Here is a 16627-nt window from a genome sequence, read left to right as displayed (position 1 = left end):
CTAAAACATTCTAACCTGCACCACTGGTGGGACAGAGAAAGCCGAACAAAGGGAAGAGTCAGACACCCAGAATCATCTCAAGAGCTGGTGCCCTTGGCCTTAGCTGGTTATACTAGTGTAGTTCACTGGAGCTTGCCCTGCACGCTAGTTTTTCTGGGGTGAAGATAGATTGCTGGAGCCCCTATGTCTCTGACCCTGGGAATTGGAGAACTTGCCCCCAGACTGAAGCAATCTCTCTGGACTGTGGTAAGACTGACTTTATGGCCTTAACCTCATCAGAGTGGCTTCTGAGCATCAGCATGAACTTGCAGTGTTACAATGTGATGCATGCCCTTGGTCTGGTAGGAGAGTAGGTTCCAGGACCCTCCGGATGCAAACATTTGTGAACATAGCTGTTATGCAAAACAGTTCAGTACTCAATGTGCATATAACCAACACACTTGGTAAGTGAAGAGTGGCTAATATCTACTACAGCGTGAATGACTAACCTCAGTGCCTAGTCCCTTCCTTCCTCAGAGGTCCAGATTATGCCACATGGCCCCAAACCCCAGTCTTCTAATCCGTGAGGTTGCGCTTTTCTGCCTCCATCCTGAGTGAGCTGTTAGCATACAAAACTTGGGTACTCTCAGAACCCCACATGACTAACAAAGATACCCTATGGGAAATCCTGAGGGTTTAGGCTACCTCTCAAAACCCTGGGACAAAGAGGAAATTCTTTATTATGAAGTAGAACACCCCCCCCCCCGCCAGTGATTATAAATTGAAAAATAAAGAGGCCAGTGGCCGTCCTCTGTAACACTCAGAGCATGCCCCGTACCCTTGGAAATGGTGGGTGTCTCTTGAAGATGATGTGACCAGGCACCTCACAGCTCTCCTATAGACAGGCGGTGCAGATTCCTGGGAGCAGAGCTTATGTCTGAAGGGGAGACAAATCTATGAATATGTTGGAAGCTGAGGTCAGACCTTCCAGTCCTGCCTTGGAAACAAAAGCCCTGCCATCATCAGTAGACCCTTAGGCCACTCGTGTGGGACTAGGGATTTGGGCACTCATCGGTGGACATTGAAGGGACATACTTCTTGGAATGAGACAGATTAGGAAGGTCACTGTAGTCCAACAGGCTGTCCCTCTGCCCTCTGCATTAGAAATGATTCGCTCAGCCACGCCGTTCCCCCTCGTCAGCCTCTTCTTCATGTTCATTGGGTTTATCCTGAGCAACATCGGGCACATCCGTCCGCACCGGACCATACTGGCCTTTGTCTCCGGCATCTTCTTTATCCTCTCTGGTAAGTTGTGTTATTCTGTCTCCCTACACCCTGGACTTTCGATTCTTAGTTCCTGAGCAGTTCTGCTTCAGGAAATCCCACTCACAACTGTGAGCCGATAATGGACATAGAATGAGTTGAGCCAGGGACCTAGGCAGAACTGAGTCAGGTCAGAAGGAGACTTCTGATGTCCTTAGACACACCCATGTGACATTCCAGAAAAAAAACACACGAGGCTTTAGAGATGGAATGACCTGATGGGTTCACCCTGGGCAGAGCTGGGTCGTCCTAGCTGTCCTCACAATACACACCAACACACTTCTTCTCTAGCTCCCACTGATGAACATTCATTCCTGTGACTGAAAGGACCAACCAACATCCATGGGTATGGCCGTGGAAAATAAAAGCATCTGCCTTTGGAACAAAGGTTCCTTCACCCATAATCCTCAGCTACCCTCTGAGACCCCTTGCTTTCACGATCTAACCATACTCCATTTTCTGAGCTCACTAGACCCCTTCAGGATAGACATATCTTCATGGACTATCACCAGGCTGTACTTTAGTCATTCATTCATTCATTCACTCACTTGCTCATTCACTCATTCAGTCAGTCAGTCAGTTAGTCATTTAATCAGTCAGTTATGATGTCTATCGGACCATGTTCTGTAGGCTGGCAACATTGACTATAGAAAGATCAGTGTTGTGGGAGATATAAATATGCAGACTGGAAACAGGAACTCAGAGTGGAGGGGACAAGGAGAGGAGGCACCGGGACCTGCCAAGGAGACTGAGAATATAGCTAAAATTCAGAACAAGGTGTTTGCTGGTCAAGGAAAACTAGAGAAGTTGACCTAAAGAGTGAGTAGGAATTAGGCAACGAACCTAGGTTGGAAGGAAGAAAGGGCCAAGAGAGAAGAAATGGCATCAAGTGTGGGGAACTCCCATGGAGTCTCCGGGAGATGAGGAGTCGTGTTGAGAAGTGAGATTATAGAGGAACCCGAACTGTCTTAAGATCTGGAACTTTATGAGAAGCCTTTAGAAGAATTGTAGCCAAGGAATGACATCATATTTGGATGTTAGAACACTTGCTGTTAGGATCAGTGCAAGGAAGGGAAGTGAGACAGGAGCCAAGGAAACTGGGCAGATCCCCCAGCTACCAGAAGTACAGGAGACAGGCAATGGTGGCACAGACTGGGTTGACGCTGCAGCAGAAAGTGAGAGGGTTCGTGTGTCATTCAGAAGGTAAACTCAGCAGGACCAGGCTCTCAAGGGAGGCATCAAGGATAGGAGCTGTTTGCTCGCTTGCACATTGAGTGGATGTCACATCCATGATTAGGAACCATACAGAGAAATAGCTTTGCACAAAGGTTATAAGATCAGTGTGGGAAACGGAGTTTGATTCTTCCGTTGCGGCATAAAGGAAGAGGTACCTAGACAACTGCCAAACATCACGGTCTGAGGCTCATAGAATCACCTAAATCACAAAGATTTGAGAGCTGTCAGCCTAGGTGATGCAAGCATGAATCGTGGTGAGTTTACACATGGGAACCATATGAGAAGGCAAAGGAATGTGGTGAATAAAATGGGAACCTTCTCCCCAGTGACCTCATGGAGACCTGAGCCCTAAAAGATGATGGATTGGTTTTCAGGGTGTTGATATTCAGTGTCCTGAATTGGTTGACTAGAGAAGAGAGGTCTAAGAGTTGATTCTTAGGTAGAAGATGAGTAGGTGGTAGGAAAAAGTATGGATAGATACAATGGCTGGATGGATAGGTGAATGGAAGGATGAATGTGTGGGTGGATAAATGGTATGTGGGTAGATAGATGATGGGTGATGGATGGATGGATGGATGTATGGATGGATGGATAGATGGATGGATGGATGGATGGATTGCTGGGTTGATATATGGGTGGATGGATGGATGGATAGATGAATGGATGGATTGCTGGGTTGATATATGGATTGATGGATGGATGGATGGTTAGGTTGGTTGGTAGATGGATGGGTGAATGGATGGATAGATGGATGGATGGATGGATGGATGGATGGATGGATGGATTGCTGGGTTGATATATGGATGGATGGATGGATGGATGGATGGATGGATGGATGGATGGTTAGGTTGGTTGGTAGATGGATGGGCGGATGGATAGATGGATGGATGGATGGATGGATGGATGGATGGATGGATGGATGACAGATAAATGACAATAAAAGAAAAATGATTCCCTGGCATAGGTATCCTTACTGGCAACTGGCTTCCCAGTCCTTTTAGGACCTTTCTCCCATTTCCCTGTCAGCATAATCTTTTTGCTGGGTGACAGTTACATTATCTGACTTCCAAGAACCATTCTTCCTTGCTCTTTCCTTATACACACACACACAAACACACACACACACACACACACACACACACACACACACTCCTCTGCCCGTCTAATTTTTGTTCTATACACCTGTTGTGCATTCTTTACTCTACTCTGCCTGTCCAGTCTTTCATCCTTCTAATAACACCTGCAGTGTTATCAGCCCAACATGATATAGTGGTATCCCACCTAGCCAGAGTGGGACAAACTCAAGGCCAAGCTACTCACTTCTCCTTGTGTGAACTCCACAGCAGCCAAGATGGTTGGAAATCAGGATACCTGAGTTTCCATCCATGAGTGAGTCACAAGATCTTAAGTCTAGGATGGAGCTGATATACATGAAGTGGGCTTGTGATAATAACAGAGGGACATTTGGGGACAGCAATGACTCACACTTGTTAAGTACAGAGGAAGGTTTGAATCACACCTGTCTCCCTTTAACATCCATCCTTGGAGAGGCCTCAGTTTTGTAAAATAATGTGAATGGAATGAAATATGAACAGCTCAACGTAGAATAATTAATTATGCCTTGACTCAGTTACACTCACTAATTGATGAAACGGTTGCCTGAAGCAATCCTGTGCACAATGGCAATTGGAGTTTGGGGCCCCAGTGGCTTCCTGATTCACTGCTGGCCAGGATCTGAACTAACTTGCCTAACATCTCCTGGCTGAAGATGTCAGAGAGGATTCACTGTGTAACCAGAGGGTTTGCATAGGACCCAGGCCACACTGGCAGAATCCAGAGGGATATGTACAACCCACTGCTGGAGACAGAGATTAGAAGCTCTGCTGAAGAGCCTTGTATTAGTCCTTAGGTTAATAAAATCCTCTTGGTAGATCAGGGATCACATCCCAGGGCCATAGCAATGCTTTTTAGAACAGTATAGTAGCAGGACCCCAGATCAAGTTCAATAAACAAGGATACCCAGGAGAGTGTGTGTGACAGAGGTAGGCATATCAATCACTAGGCTTGTGTCTTGGCTCAGGAGAGTAGTTGGATAAGGAGGTTCTACCCGTGCCTGTTCACTACCTAGAAGATGCTGGTGTAGACAGGGGTGAAATTCATGCAAATCAGGGGGGAAATTCATGCAAATTTTTGAGCTCCAAATTTAAAGCTTTGCTCTCAGTGGGTACCATATTGTCAAACTCTCTGAACCTCCAAGCTGAGAGTACCTTGCCCTTCCCTGCCCTTCCCTTCCCTCATCCAGGCCTCTCTCTTGTGGTGGGCCTGGTGCTGTACATCTCCAGCATCAATGACGAGATGCTCAACAGAACCAAGGATGCAGAGACCTATTTCAACTACAAGTATGGATGGTCATTTGCCTTTGCTGCCATCTCCTTCCTTTTAACAGAGGTAACCTGCCCCATACTGCCCTGTGCCAGATCGGTACTGCCCTACCTGGAGGGGAGGAAGGAAACGCCCCACAGCACCCTGGCCCATCCACCCCACTCTACCGCTCTTCCCCAGAATGTACCTCTCCCTGGCTTTCCTGGGTCTCCTCCATCCTGGATGTCCCCAGGGCCCCCCTGTCCACACGTGCACTGGAGAGGGTCCATGGCTGTGATCCAGGAAGAGACAACTGGAACATTACAAGAAGCCCCTATCAGTGAGCTCTCCTCTGCTTCTCTTTCACTGTAGAGTGCTGGGGTGATGTCTGTGTACCTGTTCATGAAGAGGTACACTGCTGAGGACATGTACAGACCTCACCCAGGCTTCTACCGGCCACGTCTGAGCAACTGCTCCGATTACTCTGGCCAGTTTCTACATCCAGATGCCTGGATCCGGGGCCGCAGCCCCTCGGACATCTCCAGCGACGCCTCGCTACAGATGAACAGCAACTACCCAGCTTTGCTCAAGTGCCCAGACTATGACCAGATGTCATCATCTCCCTGCTGAGCCAGCCCCAGCCTCCTCCCCACCTGAACTGTGGATGGCTGGACAGCGTTCCCCTCTCCCCCTGAGCTAAGGCCCAGGCTGTTCCCTGCTTAGCCATTGTTACTTGACCACATCTTCTCCCTGCACCCAGAGTAGCTAGCATCCTTCGGTGGGCATCAGAGCCTGGAGTCAGAGGCATGCTGATTGGCTGAGAGCATGGGTGAAGCCCCGCCTCTAGAGTGCCAATCATAGCCACGGGCTCCAGGGATGCCAGCAGCACTCCATGTTGTGCTGTGCAGGAAGATGCCTGTGTTCTAGTTGAGTTTTGTTCCTGCACTTCCAGGTTAGCCAAGGCCAGGCTGGAGTTGCCAAGTCTCTGATACAGACAAAGGCAGACTTGAATGCTTGCCTACCAGCCTGGCTCTCCATCCATGAGCTGGACTGTGAGACCAAAAGGTGATTCTGCTCCCGTGGTCTGGCTGGCTCAGAAATCTCAAGCAGACTGTTCCTTTTATGTCATCGGACTCTCTCCACAAAACACATCTCTCTGTGTAGCACTGCCCTCCCCCCAGGCCCTGGACCATCCAGACTTTCATCCTTCTAAAACACAGCTGCCCTGGTCTGGGACTAAGGTAAGTATTCAGCAATGCCAATGACGTCACAAAGGTGTTAATGGCGGAAGATGTCTTAATACACATGACCCCTTGATAAGCTATTTCATGGGGCCTTTTGATGCCTTAACCCAAAGTAGTGACTGATAATGAGAAATCAAGAATTTGACAGTTTTGTGTTCAGAGCGCCAAGCACTGTGTACAACCCTGGGGGGTTGACTTTCAGAGACCCTATTTCCATCCTAGGCTCTAAGTTCTAATCGTGTAGACAGGTTTCTGTACCGCCTAAGTACACCATAGCTGTAAGCTAGATTTGATGGTTCAGTGCGTTTTGAGCCCAAACAAGCTAGATTTCCGGATGATCCGGCTGCCCTGCTGATGGTGCCTGTGAACATCTGGACGTTGCCAACTTAATCCTAATATGGGAAAGCATCCGCTTCCCAGTTTCATGGCATATGTGGGCAAATCACGTGCCTCCAGAGTGCCAGACAATGTGACAACTGCTTCCCTGATGGGAACTCGGAGCTGGGAGGCTGCAGGCACTTCTGAGAAGTCCACAAAACTCCCATAGTCCCCCAGGTGTCGGCTCAGCTGGACCATTGTTCGTTCTGAGAGCTGTGAGAGGCAAGCCAATGTGGCATTCTCTGTGTGGTGTATTTTTGCCGGGCCCATTCTTGCCTCGTTCTCTTTAAGATGCCAAATGTACCCGAATATACAAAGCCACAGTGGGTGACTTGCAGGCTCTGGCAAGTGGCACAGGAAACCACACAGCTGGCGCCTACAGAAGGACGATGACTCAGTCAGCATGGAAGAGGCCAGAAGTTCAATATCAAGTTGTCAGAGGACTGATCTCCGAGGCATCCGCTCCTGGCTTACAGATGGCCGCCTTCTTGCTGTGTGATCATGTGCTGCACCTGAGACCTGAGGCTTTTTTTTTTGCATATTCAAATTACCTTTTAAAAGGACACACCAGAGGCTGGGGATAATAACTCAGTTAGTGAGTTCTGGCCTAGCATGCATGAAGCCCTGGATTTGACCGAACACTGTATAATCCAGGTGTGGTGGTATACATTAGTAATCCTAACACTTGGAATGCAGAGGCAGAAACATCTTCAAGGTCACTCTCAACTACGCAGCTAGTTTGAGACTAACCTGGGCTGCATGCGACTAACCTGGGCTACGTGAGACTATGTCTCAAGAAATTTTAAAATCAGGTATGGATTAGAGCTCATTCCAATAAATTCAATGATCACTATTAATAACTATGAATATAATCATTTAAGTACCCATGTACAATTATATTCACATTCTGAGGTACCGGAGATTGGGGTCTCAGAGTACAAATCTGGGAGAGGGCACGGCTCAGCCCCTAACATGCAGATTGCTTTGTAGATATTACTCCATCAGTGTCACAGAGAGTGGAGGGGAAAGAGAAGCTTACTTTTGCCTGTCGGTTCAGTCCCTGAGTCAATCCTTGGGCGAACCCTCCAGTTCTGAAATGCTCAGCTGGGACTGCCTCCACACATCCCCTCCACAGCCACAGCCACACCTCCAGTGATCCAGTCCACATTGTTCTTGTGTGCCAGTTTCTGTATCTTCCTGTGATGTGAGGGCGGCGGGCAGCCCTGGCTTCCCGCTTCTTGGGTGTCTCGCAATGGCTGTGGTTCACTTTTGCCGCTGTTTTCCAGAGTCTGTTTGGAGACGGCTAAGAGGTATTTTCAAGCTGGATGCGCGTCTGGGTGCGCTCGACTCCAACTTTTGTCAATGTTATTAACACCTGTGATGTACTTTTCTCTCTCTAAAACACTTCTCTATCACCGTGCCAGGCTTGCTTGTGTACACAAGGAAAAAAAACAGAATCTAATCCTCCCTGTAAGCTGACTGCCGACCGTGTGTTGTTAGAGCATGCTATCTCCAGTCTGAGGCTGAGCTGTCAAGTCCAAGGGCGTTCCCACCCTGGAATGGGTCATGCGCACTTACTGTAGTAATGGGTCTGGGTCCCTTTCTTCCCCATGAGGGGATGGGAGAATGTATCAACACATACCACCATCATAATTTCTTTTCCATCTATAAACCGATTTCAAAAAACTATTCATTGTCTTTCCTTGGACAAAATATTTGTATCACACACTCAAATGTATAAACCCAGCTCTTGTCATCTCTTGGTGCTGCTTTCTGGAGTTGACTTTATCCTTGGGTTGGCAACAAGAGGGTGATATAAAGTACCATGTGGAAGATGCAAAGCCCCCACAGAGATACAGGGGTACCATCTTCTTTTATCTTCTCTAGAGACAAAGACAGCAAATGCCCTCAGTAGCGAGCCCCAGAGACCCACCTCATGTCCCACTGGCCAACTTTGGGTCACCCATTCCTGAACCACTTTCTGACCATAGGAATTGGATGACCATCTGCTGATATATAAGAAATTATCTCCTCAAACTTAAAGTAATAGCAATCACGTCACAACTATTTGAGACGGTTGGCTGGGCCTCAAGAAGGTGGTACTTGCTCAGGGTCTCCCAGGAAGTTGAACTCGAGCAGTGGCTTTTATTTCAAAGGCTTCCTTGTTTACTTGCCTGACCACTGGGGTCCACTGGCAGGCAGTAGCTGGAGTTGTCGCCTGGGATACCAGTGTACAGGATGTCCTCATAGCCTGACAGCTAGAAGCTAATAGGGAGTATCCCACAAGACAGGCAGGAGCCATATTGCTAGTTTTGAAGAAGCCTTGGAAGTGACCCAAAGTCATATTTATTATCATCATCAAACCACCCAGATTTAAGTGTAGGAACATAGATTCTACTACTTGAGAGGTGAGAAGACAGCCTTCCATTGTATCATGAGTTGGTACCTGCTGTAGTGATCCCCTTGGGAATAGAAAATATCACTTCATGATTGGCTTCACCTATGTTATCCCAGCCCCATGATCCAGATGCTATTCCAGGGTGTGGGCTGTATCTGGAACCAATTTCCAGACCACGTCAAGGCCATGACATACCCTAGGTTTCAAGGATGGGGTTCTAGATACCTGAATATTCTTAAGCTCCCCCAGAGAGCTCTGACCCCAGGATTTAGGACTTGGACCTAGGTCTTATGGAGTTGACCATCAGAGATGAAGATAAAGTCACCTTCTCACTCATCCCTTTGGGGATTCCAGGCGTCTTACAAAATGCAGGGAAAGATAAGAGTATAAGTGTGCCACAAAGGAGGATAAAGGCGCTGGGATCACCCTTGCTCCCTCGCAGTCTTCGCTGGCCTCACCCAGGCAGGCTGTGCCTGTGGGCAAGGTGTCAAGCTTAAGTCCAGTCAGCACTTTGGCTCCAGTGCCATCCTTCATCATTAGGATGCAATAACAGCTTGCCCTTGAGGACCATGATGGCAAAAGCTAAGCGGTCCAGAGCCAAGATGCTCTTCTTCCTATAGTGAGGGCCAAGAATGGACACCCAGTCCTGAGGAGGGCCAACAGATCTCCAGAGGTGACCTTGTAGTCTCAGACTTCCAACTATAGAACTAGCCACCCTCCAGGGCTGGCTTTTGAATAATTCATTTTGCACTCATCAATTATTAATTAACCAGGCTTGAGGGCTTTGGGGCCATAAAGAGACCATGTATCACCATGCTCAGAGTGAACACAACTTCATTAGAATTTTATTGTAAAATCTCCTACACCGTTTCAGGTTCGGAACAAGGATGAAAGTGAGCTCTAGTCTGTTGTTTCCGAACTCCATCATGAGGGCTGGCAAGATGGCCCGGTGGTTAAGAGCAGTTGCAGCTCTTGCAGAGGACCTGGGTTTAGTTCCCAGCACCCATATGGTGGCTTACACTGATCCATAACTCAAGTCCTGGATGATCCAGCGCCCTCTACTGGTCGTGGGGGGCAGTGCACATGTAGTGTACTTACAGACAAAACATACATATAAAATAAAATAAATAAATCTTTATTTAAAAATCCCACACACAGCAAAATTCTAAAGAGCTCCTCAGACTAGGTTGTCTTCTATTAAGAAAATGGTAGAGACTAAATTAAGTCTGCCTTATGAGAGATTCCAGGTAAGTAACATCTATGAGATCCACAGAACGTCTCCATGCCCTCAACATCAAGGTTGGCTCTGAGGCTGAGCTTGTCATTCACCGGATAAAGGATTCACTTTTGTGAACTCCAACACAAGCTCTTGTGAATGCCAATTAAGACACTGTGACGTCAGCTTCCGTTCCCACAGGAGGGTATCAGCAGACATCACCATCAGCCTGCACCTGAAGCCTTCATCAAAGGATGTAGTTCCTAGCCGATTTTTCTAAGCATGATCACACTTATCCCTCTTCGTCCTCTGTGTGGAAGGATCGTGATACCCAAAGAAGTTTCTTAGCAGATTTAGAAACTTGGTGGCTGGGGAGACAGTTCGATCAAGTGCTTGTCAATCAAGTGTGAGGCCCTGAGTCTGATTCCCAAAACCCACACAAAAAAGCCAGGCATGGGGCGGTGGTGGCGCACGCCTTTAATCCCAGCACTCAGGAGGCAGAGGCGGGCGGATTTCTGAGTTCGAGGCCAGCCTGGTCTACAGAGTGAGTTCCAGGACAGCCAGGGCTACACAGAGAAACCCTGTCTCGAAAAAACAAAAACAAAAACAAACAAAACAAAACAAAACAAGCCAGGCATGGTGGTACATATCTGTAATCCCAGTGCAGGGGAGGCAGAGATATAAGGTTTCCTGAGGCTTGCTGGCTAGCCAAGCATTCTAGCTGACTTGGTGAGCCCTAGGTTCAGTCAGAGATCCTGTCTCAAAAAAGAGTTTGGCTAAAGAAGACTTCTGATCTTCACGATGGCATGAAGACCTCTTATACCACAGATGACTATGCATACACACACACACACACACACACACACACGAGGGGGAGGGGTACGCACTCAGAATTGGTAATCATTGCAATGCCCTGCAAGTTTTATTTCACTCTCAAGAGAGTTTGGCTTTCTGCAATTCTATATGCCCAGCTTGGCAAATGTATTCTTTCCATAATCAGAGAGGGAGGAAAAGGTCTCACTATGTGTGGGAAAGAACGGTGACACATAGTTCCCTAGGAGCCTCCCAGTGCCTCATCTGCCATCTCTGCTCATGAAGTCAACTATACTGAAAAGGATCCGGTACAATTCGGGAGCTTCCAGGCTGAAGCCACTTCAGAGGTGGAAGCTCGCCCACTCTTACCCACTGACAAAGGGAAGAAGACTTGTGACGACACCTGGCCAGGCTAGTGTGTCAGCAGACCCTCAGCTGGACGGATATTTCCATTCCTTCAAGAAAGCATTTTTGAAAGCTCCGCAGGATGAAGAAAAGCAGACAAACAAAGATAGTATGGTGATAATGAACTTGGCCCAACCATTCTAAGATGTGAGAAACATCAACTTGGCTGGCCAAATCAAATTCAAGCTGATGGATCTCCTACTTAGGTGGATGATGGGAAATTCCCAAGAGGTACCCAGGAGTCTTAAAAGGAGAGAAAAGCAGCAGCTACTGAGTAGCTGGACACCCAGTCATCAGAATGATTTTGTCCGGGACAGATCCCTCGGAAGGATGCTTCATATTCTTGAGACTCGAGTCAGGTCTGGTTTGGGGCAGATCAGAGCTGGGGAGGCTGAGACAGAAGGGTTGGAGACGTGAGACCAGCCTGGGCTACACAGCAAGTTCCAGGCCACCCTGGACTACATGATGAGATCCCATGTCAATAAACATGAATTTCAGTTGTGAACTCTTTCCTTGAGTGGAAGGAAAAGGAAAGAATTGACGTTTTAAAAATGGTCTGAAGAACTTGTAGCAATTTACCCCATTTCTTTTCATAATCCTTGTTAGGTACTAAGACGTTATTTTGGTGGTTGCAACAGTTTGCTTGTGAACTTCTGTCATGGAGTCCTTATCCTTCATTGCTTACTTACTGACTCCAACTGCCAATGCAGAGTCGGAGCTAAGCATGCCCTCCAGAACACAGGACACACCCATCAGTGGCCCACACGAGACCTGGCTCCCCGTGTTTCATTCATTCCTTCCCAGCCACTGACCATGAGCAACGTGCAAATGTGCTTACTAGAACCTCTTGGGCTCCATGCTCTTTAGGATTGCTAGGTTTCTTTGCATGTAGATCATAATTCCCCATAAGTAATGCTTCCATTGTTCATCACATGTATGCTCTTCGAGTGCTTTGATAATGCTGTGTCTTGTTCTGTAACTCTATAGTTCCCTGTCAAATACTCCACAGTACATATCATTGCCTTATACCCAAGTCCTAGTGAAAATCCCAGTGACAGACACCAAGACGGTGAAACCCAGAGGCCAGGTGCTGACATGGCTCACCTCCAGGGCTGGCTGCCATCAGGACCATAATCGGTATTCTGCTGGGTTGAGGTTCACCTTGAGTCACAGCCTCTGTCTCTCCTTGCAGACCTGATAATCAATCATGCCTTTGAATAAGGCCAAGGAGGGAGATGAACACATCACAGCTCTGCACATGCTTGATATAACCAGACACCCTCCTTGCTTTCAGAATGGAGGCTTGGGAGATGGGGCTGTTATTTTCTTTATTTATTGTTTGCTCTTGGGATTAAACTTCGGACCTTGTGCATCATAAGCAAATGCTATACCGCCGACGTACACCCCAGTCCACACATTCTGATCTCTAATTCCATGAGCAGGGTTTGAGCATCCCTCTGCCTACCGACCTGACACAAACAGCTAAGAGTTTCTCAATGTCAGGAGCACTGATATTTTGGCCTGAAAATTCTCTGTCTGTAAGGCAGGTTATTCAGCAATGTCTCAAGCCACCATGTGTCGGTAGCATAGCCATCCTCCACTGTGGCAGTCCAAACATTTAGATGTTGTCAGCTGTCCAAGGGCGGTGTACCCAGTTTAGAAGCACCCAGCCTTGCCTCGCATTCTCTCTGTGCCAATCCAGTAGGTTGCATCCTATACCTACAATAACCCCATAAAGGAAGTATTATTCTACTTATCTTATAGTGGAGGACACTGGGGAGTTAAGCGATTTGCTTTATCAAGAAGTAGTCCTAACCCTCCATCCTTCAGAGAGCTGGTAGCTCACTATAGAAGACCTGTGATGCCAATCCTGTGGCCCAGAGACAGGAAAGAAAGATAGTAGAGATGGGATGGTAAGGCTCAATGAAATTGAGCATCCTTTAGCTGGTTCCCAGAGCCCAAGGACTGAAGGCTAGATTGGCATGACACCAAATCCTGAAGTATACAAGAAATCTATTGTTTTAAAAGTGATGTTTGCTATGAAACCTTCAAACTCTGTTCAAAAATACAAGAGGGGGGCAATTGAGGTAGCTCGTTCAATCAAGTGCCTGCCACACAGCATGGGGACCTGAGTTCAGATTCCTGGCACTGGAGAAAGAAACCAGGCACAGTGGTATACCTCAATAACTTTAATGCTGTATAGAGAAGGCCAGACACAGGAGACTCCTCAGAGCTCTCTGGTCAGCCAGCCTAGCCAATCAGTGATCTCTGGGCTCAGCAAAAGACCCTGTCTCAAAATATATGGAAGAAGATACCCAGTGTCAAACTCGGACCTCCACATGTAGTCACACATGTTCACACAAACCTGCACACACATGATTACATAGACCTGTACACACACATGTTCACACAAACCTGCACACACATGATCACACAAACCTGTACTCACACATGTACACACAAACCTGCACACATACACACGTGCACACAAGCAAACACACATATGCTTCACATACACAAAATTAACTGGTAACAAAGGCAGTTGAGTGATAGCTCCTGTCCCTCATCCAGCCTCAATGAGGACCAACCATGTTCGACTGCAGATTGCTTAGAAGCAAATCTTTAAAATCAGGTCAATTCCCCTGCGACGAGTTCACTGTGTATCTATAAGAAACGTGGGTTCCTTCACCTCACAATGCCCACAATACATGGAAAACAGTGAAAAATATTTTGGGGGACAGTGCTGGAGATGACACCATGGTTTTATGCATGATAATCATGTGACTTTATGTTTTAATGAAATCATGTTGTTATAATACTGTGGATAATTCACCAAATATCCACGATAATGCTTGACTTCCCCTGTGATTTAAACTATGCTTTTGTGGCTGAATCTCCCATACCTGGCCCTGCTTCTTGCATTTCTCCTTGTCACTGGGTTTGTCCTCTTTACCCTCTGTCTGTCTGTCTGTCTGTAGAGTGCCCCACAGCTTGGAGCTTTATGGCTAGGTCCTCACGCCGCTGGTGATTTGGATTTTCTGATCCTTCTGTCTCCTGCGAATTAGCGTGTGAATCTAGACACTTACTTGAACACAGATCCAAGTACTGATACTTTTTCATGGGCCCTGTGATATATTTATCTACGGTTAACACGCAGAGTCCAGTTTTATTCTGTAGTGATTTTTAAATGGTGATGTTCCAATATCATTCCTCCTTTGTTTCTGAGGTGGGACACGACTATCTGAGAAGCTCCTGTCTAAACTCAGGTTTCTCTGTCTTGGTCCCCAAGCTGATCTGTACCCACATGTGAACATATGAGGTCCGCAGTTAGAGAGGCATTTGAGCTGGGTCCAACAAAGTCTAATAGCGACATTTTCCTGGGTCTCCCCAGAAGCCATTCTTCAATCTTCTCTTCAATTCATGAATATTCATGCCGTTCGTTCTGGCTCTGTGCTCCAGGGACATTAAACAACCCAAGTTCTCCAAAAGTCTGATCTGGAGGAAGGACTGAAGAATAATCAATCAAGCCAAGAGAGAAGAGACACACCATGAGGCTAGAAGGCCATTCAGAAGGAGGCTGGGACTGGGTCAGGTTCCCCCGTCACAGGATGACATTGCCCTGAGCTAGCCCCCTCCCTCCCTCACCCCCAGCCCCATTCTCACAGGGAGAAGAGCCTTTCCTGGATTCACAGCAGCTGTGAGTCACCAGCTTCCCTGCTCCAAACCCTACAGAGAAAAATGCAAATGGAATCTGGTGACTGGGAACTAAAGCCACTTCTGTGTGGGAGAGATGTTATAATACCAGGCTGTCGCCAAATTAACATTGTTAAACAAACGCGCAAAAATAGCAGCCGTAATTATCCCCGTACAGTAGCTCAATCTGCAGCTTTCTGTGCATTTTTGCTCACCCCCTAAATACAGGGCTGTCGTCTTCCCTGTTCCTTGGAGCTTCCTTCTTCCCTCAGCCAACTCCCAGAAACCCCCGTCTCCTTGGGAAACATGGCGGGGGATAATACAATGCTTCAACGCCTCCTCTACGCATCGATTCAACCCACATGCACGTGGAGTCCAAGAGGAGCTATTTGACTCAATCTCTCAACTCCGAGATATGGAGGCCTGGGTTTGCCTGACCTTTGCTCTTTGCCCTTTGTCCCTGATGCTCCACACGCTCCTCTGGCTGGCATCCCTCAAACTCCTCCCTCGAGACAGGGCTGCAATCAATGTAAAGACTGATATCTCTTCTCTGAACCACTCAGGGACAGAAGTGTTTGGGATCTCAGATTTAATTTTAGATTTTGGAATATTTGCGTGTCCATAACTCGACACCTCAGGGATGAGATTCGGACCTAAACACAAAATCCATTTATGCCTTAGATATAATCTTATGCCCATAGCCTGAAGGTAGTTTTCTTGAGATTTGGGGCTCTCGTAAATTTTTCCACCAACTTCAGCTCCCTGGGCTCAGCCCAGATCTCACATGGGTGCCCTTCTGTTCCCCAGGCCAGGCCTAGCAGTCACTCATACCTCTGAATGACTCCATATTCCTGCCGGTGAGATGACTCGGGATAACAGCACCCACCACCAAACTCGGGGCCCATATGGTAGGAGAGAACCAATTCCCACAGGATGTTCTCAACAACCACATGTATGCTACAGCATACACCCCGACTCCTCACCCCGCCACACACAGCTAATTAACTAGTTAAAAAAAAAATTTAAGCCAGGCAGTGGTGGCACAGGCCTTTAATTCCAGCACTTGGGAGGCAGAGGCAGGAGGATTTCTGAGTTCAAGGCCAGCCTGGTCTACAGAGTGAGTTCCAGGACAGCCAGGGCAATACAGAGAAACCCTGTCTCGAAAAACCAAAAAAAAAAAAAAAAATTAAAGACTCTACAGTCACACAGTCTTGCTTCCCCAGTAGCTTGGCTTCCTGAGCTATTGACAAAAGTAAACACCTTTTCTTATCGCTGTGACCTATAAGACCTTATTGACATTTGCAGCGATATTTTTACACCACAATCGAAGATCAGCCAAGAACGCAGTGGGTGTCACATAAAAGCCTTGGTCCTGTGTGCAGCATTGTTGCAAGCCTGCTAGCGTCGTATCCACTAGTGACATTATATCACCCTTTGTGGTAGTAAAGAAACCAGTTTCAACTATAAGGTCCGGTATGGAGTTTCCTATCATCTTCAAAGGTGTCACTATTTGGAGCATCTCAGGTTTTTTTGTGGGTTTTTGGTTTTTGGGGTTTTTTTGTTTGTTTGTTTTTTGGGGTT

The 16627-nt window shown here is 47.2% G+C and overlaps 1 protein-coding gene across 3 annotated transcripts in view; it reads left to right on the top strand.

Annotated features, from left to right (window-relative positions):
* Cacng5 (calcium channel, voltage-dependent, gamma subunit 5) overlaps positions 1-8277 on the top strand; it is a 40452-nt gene extending 32175 nt beyond the window's left edge. For 2 of the 3 annotated variants that reach the window (NM_001199301.1, NM_080644.3), the window contains exons 4-6: positions 1144-1284; positions 4841-4986; positions 5272-8276. In NM_001199301.1, coding sequence (NP_001186230.1) covers positions 1144-1284; positions 4841-4986; positions 5272-5529 — 545 coding nt within the window. In that variant the 3' untranslated portion in view covers positions 5530-8276. Of the gene's footprint in view, positions 1-1143; positions 1285-1336; positions 2506-4840; positions 4987-5271 lie in introns of those variants that run through there. The other variant, XM_011248720.2, reaches the window with a different exon arrangement.
* Positions 8278-16627: the final 8350 nt, after the last annotated feature.

Source organism: Mus musculus, chromosome 11 (genome assembly GCF_000001635.26).
Source record: "Mus musculus strain C57BL/6J chromosome 11, GRCm38.p6 C57BL/6J".
In the NCBI taxonomy this organism is placed as follows: Eukaryota; Metazoa; Chordata; class Mammalia; order Rodentia; family Muridae; genus Mus; species Mus musculus.
This window is presented reverse-complemented; position numbering and strand designations above follow the sequence as displayed.